Source organism: Gymnoscopelus braueri, assembly GCF_963280865.1.
Source record: "Gymnoscopelus braueri genome assembly, chromosome: 2".
Classification (NCBI taxonomy): domain Eukaryota; kingdom Metazoa; phylum Chordata; class Actinopteri; order Myctophiformes; family Myctophidae; genus Gymnoscopelus; species Gymnoscopelus braueri.
In genome coordinates, this window is record NC_137604.1 from 57,047,679 (window position 1) to 57,057,382 (window position 9,704).

The window sequence follows — 9,704 nt, forward strand, 5'->3', positions numbered from 1 at the left end:
GTCTGACGCAGTCAGTGAATGATACGACCCCGCCGTTGTGGTTGGCTTGAGAAGGACCCAGCTCCTGTTTCACTAGTATAGGAAATCCATCACGATAATAGTCACAGAAACTTAAACTTAAAGGTTGTGCTGCAGCGAGGTTGGGGGGGAAGAAGATTATCATTTGGATCAAAGCTCTAATTTCTTCACTCATTAAAACATTGTTAGACAAATCTCTGCATCCGCTCTCGTTGTTTGACACTGATGAGAGAGAAAGGGGTGGTCTGTGTGTGTGTGTGTGTGTGTGTGTGGTGTGTGTGTGTGTGTGTGTGTGTGTGTGTGTGTGTGTGTGTGTGTGTGTGTGTGTGTGTGTGTGTGTGTGTGTGTGTGTGTGTCTGTGTGTGTGTGTGTGTGTGTGTGGCTATTTCCCTTGGGTTTTTTCAGTCTCATGCCCAGAACTCTTTGATCCCGGAGCCTCATGTCCCAGACGTCCAATCAATGACCTCGATTCTCTAAAGATGCGGCCACAGTCCAATCGCCATTAAGCTCAAGCCACAGCTCGGCCAATAACATGCTGTCATGTCAAGCCTCCAGTCAAAGTGATGGATGGGCTCTAAGTGGGGCCAGTCTGTCCATACTACCGTAAGGCTTGGCCTAGTTGGGAGCACGATGCCACCTCGTGAACTTGCATGCAAACACGCTGCACTTAACGCCAAGGACTCTCGTTAACACAATTATAACCATGAAAGCATCTGTGTCATTTTACATTTTAGCTATATATATATGTATAGAAACGTAGGTTTTTCAGAAAACTCTTAGGATTTAGAAGATTGGTTTTGAACAGTGGTTTTCAACCCTTTTCATATCAAGGTCCGTTATTTTTTCTGCATTTGAGCCACGGAACCACCATTTGATGAGATTTAGACTCTCAGACCCAAAACGTTGAATATTTTGTTATCGTTTGATAAGATTTTGTCCACAATTCCATGCTGTATTGATGTTGGTACCATTAGGAGAGATAAACAGGCAAACGTTGATCAAAAATAACAATTCTTTAATGAAGTAATGCAGATGTTTAACAACTAATGCAGATGTTTAAGAGTTAAAGATCTATAAGGGTCCATTTGGTTACCAACTCTCCATCATTTAGCTGGAACCCCTTTAAGGACCACTGGTAGTCCCCGGACCACTGGTTGAGAACCACTGATTTAGAACATTGGTTTAGAACAGAGGTTCTCAAAAATAGCTGATATACAAGCTCACAACGCATCACTTCGCGCCACGCTGCGGGCTTGTACATCTGCTATCTTTGAAAAAAAAAAAATTAAATTTTTGAAGAATCTTGTTTTATTTTTTTTAACACAAATCATCTCTTCTGGGGGGTGCCTGGCACAATACATTTTCAGATTGGGGTCCAAATACATATCCTTTTGGGGGTCCTTGGCACAAAAAAAGTTTGAGAACTACTTATTTTAGAAGGCATTTTTAGAATGGGCCTCAGGAGGAAGTTCCACTGATCATGTTATGTAGGCCACAGTTTACAGAAACTTCTCTGGGCAATTATTAAACTTGGAGCAATATCCAATTCTAAATATGTCGATGATGCTGCAGCCCCAACCACAACATTCCGACATGCAATATCGACATCACTGTTAGTCGATATTGAATTGCGCCAAGCAATACGTTTACTACCAGGTAATTAAAAAGAAAAGACTCAAGGGAACCATGATGCAAATGTCACATGAAGGGTAATCTCCCTCCGACAGAAATAATTGATAGTTGATAGTTGATTACACACTATTCCATGTTTCTAATGTCTTAATACCTTTCACAAATGTAGGCTATAGCACTGCATTAATGAACAGCCTTACAAAATACTTTATATAAACTATAAAGACAGAACTACACAGTATTGTTCCGGTTCCCTTTTACTCCATTTTCCTTTCCAAGAATCCTGAGTGCTTATTAGTAACACCTGTGCCTGTTTACTACGAGAGAATGATGGATCCATGCATTCAATTAATGCCGACATTAGTTGTTTTACAATACTCATCCAGACAATGTGTATTTAACAACTTTAAAAGGTAGTTGTTAAATACAAGAAGAAGACTATGGGGCGGGGGGGCTGTCCTTTGAAATGCAATGGACATGTGAATATATTATGCCTCATGGCAACGACTAGGGCTGGGTAATTGATAACATTTTGTATTCAATTATGATTTTAGATTATGGAAACAAGATAATCGAGATAAACGCAATTATTTTGTGGCACAATAATTGCTTTATCGGCAGAGCCGCATTCTGTTTCACAATGACCATGAAGATCTTGTGTATATAGATTTTTTTGTTTTTATCGCATTCCTAAGCCAATAATATGATGACCAGCCCACCGGTAGGCAGCGGTTCCGGTAGGAGACACAAAGGAGACTCTTTGTGTCTCCTACCGGAACCGCCGTCGGTCATAAAATTATTGGCTTAGGAATGCGACAAAAACCAAATAATATCCATGAATTCAAGTCTCCATAGGGTGTCTAATCGATAAAATAAAAGTGATTTTGGGGGTGAACTATCCCTTTAAGTTATAAATCCAACACACCCCTCTCCGTGTGTTTTCGCCCCTCCCTAAAAGCCCAAACTCACTCGCTCCACTCCTGAGCGAGAACGAGAAAAAGTGATTAAAAAGGCATTGTTTCAATCAGACTATCCAGGACCTGGCATCGGTTCACCCCACAAATATTAATTCACTGTGTTTTCGTGGCCGTATATACCGATGTGTGGCACCAGAGTTACTCCTCTCCTCGCTCCGAGGAGTTGTTTATGGCCGCTAGTCAATTTGATAATGTCATTATGATCATCTTTACCGTAATCGTGCGGCTCTAGCTCGGGCCAAGCCGATGGAAAGAAAAGCCTTTTGGTCAGACAGACACGGTGGTGTCTGTCTGCACTCTCTGCACCACAAGTCAATACGAAGCAATTTGTTTAATCAAACAAATATCACAATCACAATATCTGTTAGTGTCAAAGTACTGGCCCAAACCAAACAGTGACGCCGTTAACAGTCCTTTGGTATCATTTGTCCAGTCTATTTTCATTAGCATAATCTTTCCCCTCCCGTATAGCAGTAGATTTACATTACCCACATGTTACGGCTACAACATCAATCTCTCTCCTGCCTCTACATGCTGCCCACAGGGGCATCATCAACCTAATGGCACACTACATATTGTGGGTAGAGTCACTATACATAAATGTGTCCTGCTAACCTCTCCTTAAGCCATTCAATCCGGGAACGCATCTGTGTCATTTTTAAGATTTCTTTGGGCTATTCAAAAATAGCAGATATACAAGCTCATAGCGTGGCACCGAGTGCCGCACTATGAGCTTGTAGATCTGCAAAAACTGTGTTTTTGAAACTGTGTGCAAATATTTGAATACATATAAGGGAACATTTTTAACTCAAATCTTTGCTTCCTCAGAAGCTAAGATTTGAGTTACAAATGTTTGCTTTAAAAATATATATATATATTCAAAGATTTGTACACATTTTCAAGATTTTCTTTTCAGAAATAGCAGATCTACAAGCTCGTAGCGCGATAAAAGCTCTGCTATTTTTGAACTGCCAAAGAAATCTAAGTGACACAGATGCGTTCCCAGTCTTAAAGGGTTAAGATATACAGATTGCAATCTACCATTATGAAGGCCAAATGAATTTCAGTAGTCCCTTGACTCAGCGCGCACACACACGCACACAGGCGCACACACACACACACACGCAAGTGCCGCGCAAGCGCACGCGCACACGCACACACACACACACACACACGCACACACACACACACGCACACACACACACACGCACACACACACAAAACCAGGCCCCCACACCGCCACAGGAGTGTGTGAATCAATCAAATAAGTTCTCGTCTGGACTCAAACCCAGTGGGTGTCAGCACACAGCCGAGGCAGGGAGAGAGAGGTTATGAATAAGGAACAGAGGATGGAGACTGAGGTGAGTAGATGAGAGGAGGAGGAGGAGGAGGAGGAGGGGAGGTGAGGAGGCAGAGACAGTAAAATGCTGCCGTCACTTAAACTGTAAAATGAAAGATCGATGAGCTTATTTAAATGCCCTCCCCAAGACGAGAGAGCTTGGCTCGTATAAAAAAAAAGACCTGCATTCATGAGGAGAGGCGGGGGCATCGATTGACTGAGAGAGAGAGAGAGAGAGAGAGAGAGAGAGAGAGAGAGAGAGAGAGAGAGAGAGAGAGAGAGAGAGAGGGGGGGAATGGCAGAGAAAGGGGAGAGGGGCAGATAGGTGGAGAGAGGGGATCAGGGGATCAGGTTTAGCTCATGAATTTCATCCCTTTTCCTCCAAAAATAAAATGCCTTAATAAATGCTGGGGAGAGAGAGAGAGAGAGGGGGGGGGGAGAGAGAGAGGGAGGGAGAGAGAGAGGGGGGAGCGAGAGAGGGAAAGAGACCAAGAGAGAGAGAGAGAGAGAGAGAAGGGTTGACGCCTCCACAATTTACAACCTTCGATTGGCCGCCTGGCACAGCTGATCAAATCAATACCCACCACCCCACCACCACTGCCACCACTTAACCTTGTACCCCCAACAACCCCTCCCGTTGTGGTGGGGGGGGCTGTCCGGGCCAAACCCAGGGTCTTAGATGGTCTGTGTCTGTGCGTGCGTGCGTGCGTGCGCGTGCGTGCGCGTGTGTGTGTCTGTGGAGGGTCCAATGCAGAGACCTTGAAATTCCAGAGGGAGGACGGAGCTGACTCTGCATCCACACATCACCTCCACTCCTCCCTGTCTGCCTCACACCCTCCTCAGAGAGAGAAGGAGAGGAGAGGAGAGTGTGTGTTGTGTGAGCGAATAAGAAAGAAGGGAGGGGGCAGAAAGAGAGAAAGAGAGAGAGGGAAGGGGGGGGGACTTTTGACACATGGAGGTGTTGTCACACAGTCACCATCGATTGAACTGCAGGAGCTGCTTTCTGAGTGACAAGCGGAGTGCACACTGCATTTCTCTGCCCTGCCTTCTATTCCCCTCCTCTCTCTCCCCTGCTCTCTCCTCCTCTCCTCTCCTCGTTTATCCTTTTTGAGACCTCACCCCGCCCCCCACCCTCCACCCCAACCCTTTCTCTCTCTCTGTTCTGCATATTTATTTCTTTTCTCACAATCACGCTCCGTTCTCCACAGCTCAAACTCGTCTTCCATCTCCCCCTTGGTTCTCTTCTCACTCACCCACCCACCCACTCACCCACCCACATTCTCACACACAACCACACACACACTAACAAACAGACCCCCACCACCACCCAGACAGACATACACCCACGCCCACTCACACAGCCGCCCGCACACACACACACACCCTCCCTCCCATGTCTAGATTTACATTCTGCCCAGTGCACCATCTGTGACCCGGAGAAAAGTGTGTGTCGACAGCAGCCTGACCTTCTCTGTGCTTTTGTTTTGCTGGTGTGACACAAGCCCATGGGATAAACAACACACACACACACACACACACACACACACACACACACACACACACACACACACACACACAGACAGTAACAGCAGAGACTGTTGGTGACGCACAAATCAAAACTCTTCACGCTAAACATGCAACGTGGCATCATGGTGCATGTTCCACCAGGATCAATATCTCATCATATCCAGCTCCACTCTTCTTCTCATCTCATTCTCAGCCCATCAGTCCTCCTCATGCATGCACGAGATGCGCACGCACACACGCACGCACACGCACGCACACACACACACACGTCACCAAAGACCCTCTAGGGTTACAGATCGCACATTGATCTGGACAGCTGCCGTCACAACAGGCTAAATGCCGGGCTAATAGCAGGTGAGTTTAATTAATACTCTGTCTGAGTGTGCCATGCATGTGTGTAGCGTGTGTGTGTGTGTGTGTGTGTGTGTGTGTGTGTGTGTGTGTGTGTGTGTGTGTGTGTGTGTGTGTGTGTGTGTGTGTGTGTGTGTGTGTGTGTGTGTGTGTGTGTCAAAGCGACAGTGAGAGAGCCACAGTTAAGCGGGTCATTGACTGAGAGAGGGATTATCAATGATGCTTGGGGACTGTACAACCCACACGCCTTCCCAGACACACACACACACACACACACACACACACACACACACCATCTACCCCACTTTAGCCCCCCCATACATCATCATTATCAACAACAGCATTTACATATGAGACATCTAGATATTCTCTCTCTCTCTCTCTCTCTCTCTCTCTCTCTCTCTCTCTCTCTCTCTCTCTCTCTCTCTCCTCTCTCTCTCTCTCTCTCTCTGATTTGCAATTGCTATTTTTTCCCCCACATCAACAACAATAGCTTGGGTCCAATTATAAATACAGTCACCCCCCTGACACTGACACACACGCGTCCACAACACAAACACAGACAAATGGCTGTGCTTAGTCTAATAAATCACTCTCCTGTTTCAGTTTAGGAATCATCATGTTACTTTTCCCTCCTGTTCACTGTGCCTCTTCTGGTGACAAATGAGCCTGTCACACAGGATGGGCTTTTTTTTGTCAGACAATGCACCAAATATAAGATTAGCAGGGCTGTTTTGGGCTTTGTTCAAAAGAATTCACCAAGAAAACGAGCCTGTCAAATAGCAGACCCCCACACACACACACACACACACACACACACACACACACACACACACAGCTAATCCCTTGGTGTAGGCGGCTGCTATAACTGGGACTGGGTTCGAGCCCCCTGGCCACTGGCCAGGGGCCCAAGCCTACCCAGCCAGAGCTCCAATAAGATGTCTCGGCTCTTACCTTGGGCGTGCAACATGTGGCAACCGCTGCCGAGGATGAGCATCAGGTTTAGCAGGAGAGGCAGCATGATCCACCGCTGACTCCCACTCCTCCGTGTCGTCCCGGTCATCAGCCCCTGCTGCTGCCCCGCTGCGGCGGCGGGTGCCTCTTCAAGCCCCAGGGCAAGGGTGCCCCCGGGGCGGCGATGGGTGCTCCTAATCCCCGTGTTCATCATGGATGAAGGCTCCTCCTCGGAGCCCGAGGAGGGGACTCGGTGGTGGGCACTGGCAGGCGGGTCGCAGTTAGCAGCGTGCGCGGCCGCTTGTGCTTCTCTGCTGCTCCTCTCTCTGTCCCGAGCAGCAGGGGACACACGGATCTCTCTGTCCCGTACAGGGAGGGAGGAGACACGGGTCCTCCTGGAGGACAGAGGGAGATGTAATCCGGTCCACCGGACAGTAGAACCGGCGAGATCCCCACGCACTAGACTCCCGTGTCCCGGGATCCACGACTCACCGGGCGGAGACGAGAGCCCTTCAGTAATAGTGGCTCCACTACTTTCCTTCACCTTAGTAACGGTGGAGTAACGATCCCTTCCTGTGGGTTTCATCATCTGAGCCCTAATATGATGAGACCTCATCTTCATTTAGGATTGATCCGAGAGAAATCCGACCCCAGAACAGAGGGATTAATACATCGAGAGAGTGGCTGTTGTTCTGTTTGTAGACTTATCGGCTTTATGCTCTTATCATCAACCCCCGTAAATCCTGCTGCTTGTTTTGGATGTCCTCACCGGGGATTTGTCCGGCAGCAGATCATTTGGCTGTTTAGCTAGAGAGAGAGAGAGTATTAAACAGCGGACAATAAAGCGTATAAATTATTCCATTTGAGTCCTTGATGCTTTATTGTGAGCTACGGCTCTCGGAAAAGAAATCAATTTGCTGATCGATTGAGGTGAATTCCCCCTGGTTTGTCTGGCAGAGCAAATTGGGCAACAAAGTCTCTTCTCCAAGAAGTGCCTGTCTGAAGGTCTCACCCTGTGTGGTCCTGAAAAGATCCAGAAGTGTTTAATTATGATGTGTTATTTAATGTTATAAACGAGGCTAAGTGTACTGGGTTTCCAGACTCTCTCTCCCCGGGGTTTAACGGTGTGTTGTCTCAGGTTTCAGGGCAGCGACACAACGACACGACGACGCGACACAACAGGTTAATGATAAAAAAAACAAAAAAAATATTTCTCCAACTTTCTCACGGACCCCCTCGTCGATGTGTTAAAAAAAAACAGGAGCAGGGTATTAATAAACCACTTACTAAAGAAAGGATGAAACGTTCTTTATAAAAACGTCCACTCTTTTAACTACAACACGCTGCTGCAGTCAGTCTAGCTTTTATCCTTGACTCTCCGTTAGAGGAAGAAGAAAAAACCCGGTATTAGGTGACAAATAAATCCTTTTTTAGAAGAACCTGTCCACCAAACAAACACTCCGTTTTCTTCTCTTCAAAGACGTTTTCTTTTCCCTCTTCTTTTGCCTTCACAACAAGTGTGTTTTTAGTGTTGGACGGTGTTCCTTTGGAACACAAAAAGGATGAAACGTTCTTATAACGTCCACTCTCCCTAAAACACACGCTGCTGCGGTCTCGCTTTTATCCTTGACTCTCCGTCAGAGAAGGAAGAAGAAACCGGTATCATAGGCAAGAATAAATCCTTTTTAGAAGAACCTGTCCGCAAACAAACACTTCCCTCAAAGCCGTTTTCTTTTCCTCTTCTTTTCCTTCACAACAAGTGGGTTTTATAGTGCTCGAGCGGAGGTGTCTCGGTGCTCGAGCGGCGCTCGAGCGGCAGCGGGAACACCTGCCAGCCTCCTGTTAGAGAGAGAGAATCAACTGAAACTGTAGACGAGAAGAGAGTCACTTTCTATTCCCCGCTTTCAAAAATCCTCCATGAATTCACACACATGTGACCGTTGACATCCTCTGGTAACGACGGAAAGAAAGTTTTCCTTTAGATTTATATGTTTTTCTCTCCTTTTTCCGTCCGTTTTTCCCTCTCTCTCCACTGCTCCTTCGCTCGCGCTGCGCTCTGTCTCTCTCTCTCGAGCCCCCAAACTAAACTACTTCCATTCATTCATCCCTGCGCGCTGATTGGGAGAGACGCGGTGAGACACAGTGACTCAGCTGTTCCTATTGGACGACTGTCTGGGAGCACGGAGTGGGTGGTGCAACATCAGCTCCACATGCGCGCGCGCACGCACGCACGCATCCACAGACAGACAGACAGACAGACAGACAGACAGAGAAGCACACGCACACGGCACACGCACACTCACACTCACATCACATGGAGACAGAGTACCTTAAATTCATGTGTGTGTGTGTGTGTGTGTGTGTGTGTGTGTGTGTGTGTGTGTGTGTGTGTGTGTGTGTGTGTGTGTGTGTGTGTGTGTGTGTGTGTGTGTGTGTGTGTATGTGTGTGTGAGAGAGGAGAAGAGAGGAGAGGAGAGGAGAGGAGATCAATGTCCAACTTATACAGTTATCAGAGCTGCCTACCATCCTCCTGCTTTCTCTGTCTCTCTCACTCACACACACTCACTCACTCACTCACACACACACGCACGCACGCACGCACGCACGCACGCACACACACACACACACACACACACACACACACACACACACACACACACACACACACACACACAGCGTGGTAAACGCCACCCCCGCCCCCAACCCATACACAGAGAAAGTTATACATCAACATCACACAGCAAGTCTCAGAGGCAATGCCCAGGGGCGAGGCTACAACACCACAGCATCGCATGGAGACAGAGTACCTTAAATTCATCAAGGTATACATGATGCAGGGCTGTAGGCTGTATCCTATATGGGCGAAATATACAAATGTACACTGTTACCTCATTATCCAAAATGCG

General features: G+C 47.0%; 1 protein-coding gene across 1 annotated transcript in view; it reads right to left on the reverse strand.

Annotated features, from left to right (window-relative positions):
• The window catches only part of sdk1b (sidekick cell adhesion molecule 1b), a 399,597-nt gene extending 390,787 nt beyond the window's left edge, over positions 1–8,810 (reverse strand). The window contains 1 exon segment of the mRNA XM_080416488.1: positions 6,799–8,810. Within this exon segment, the coding sequence (XP_080272614.1) occupies positions 6,799–7,420 (622 nt within the window). The 5' untranslated portion in view covers positions 7,421–8,810.
• Between the last annotated feature and the right edge of the window lie 894 nt (positions 8,811–9,704).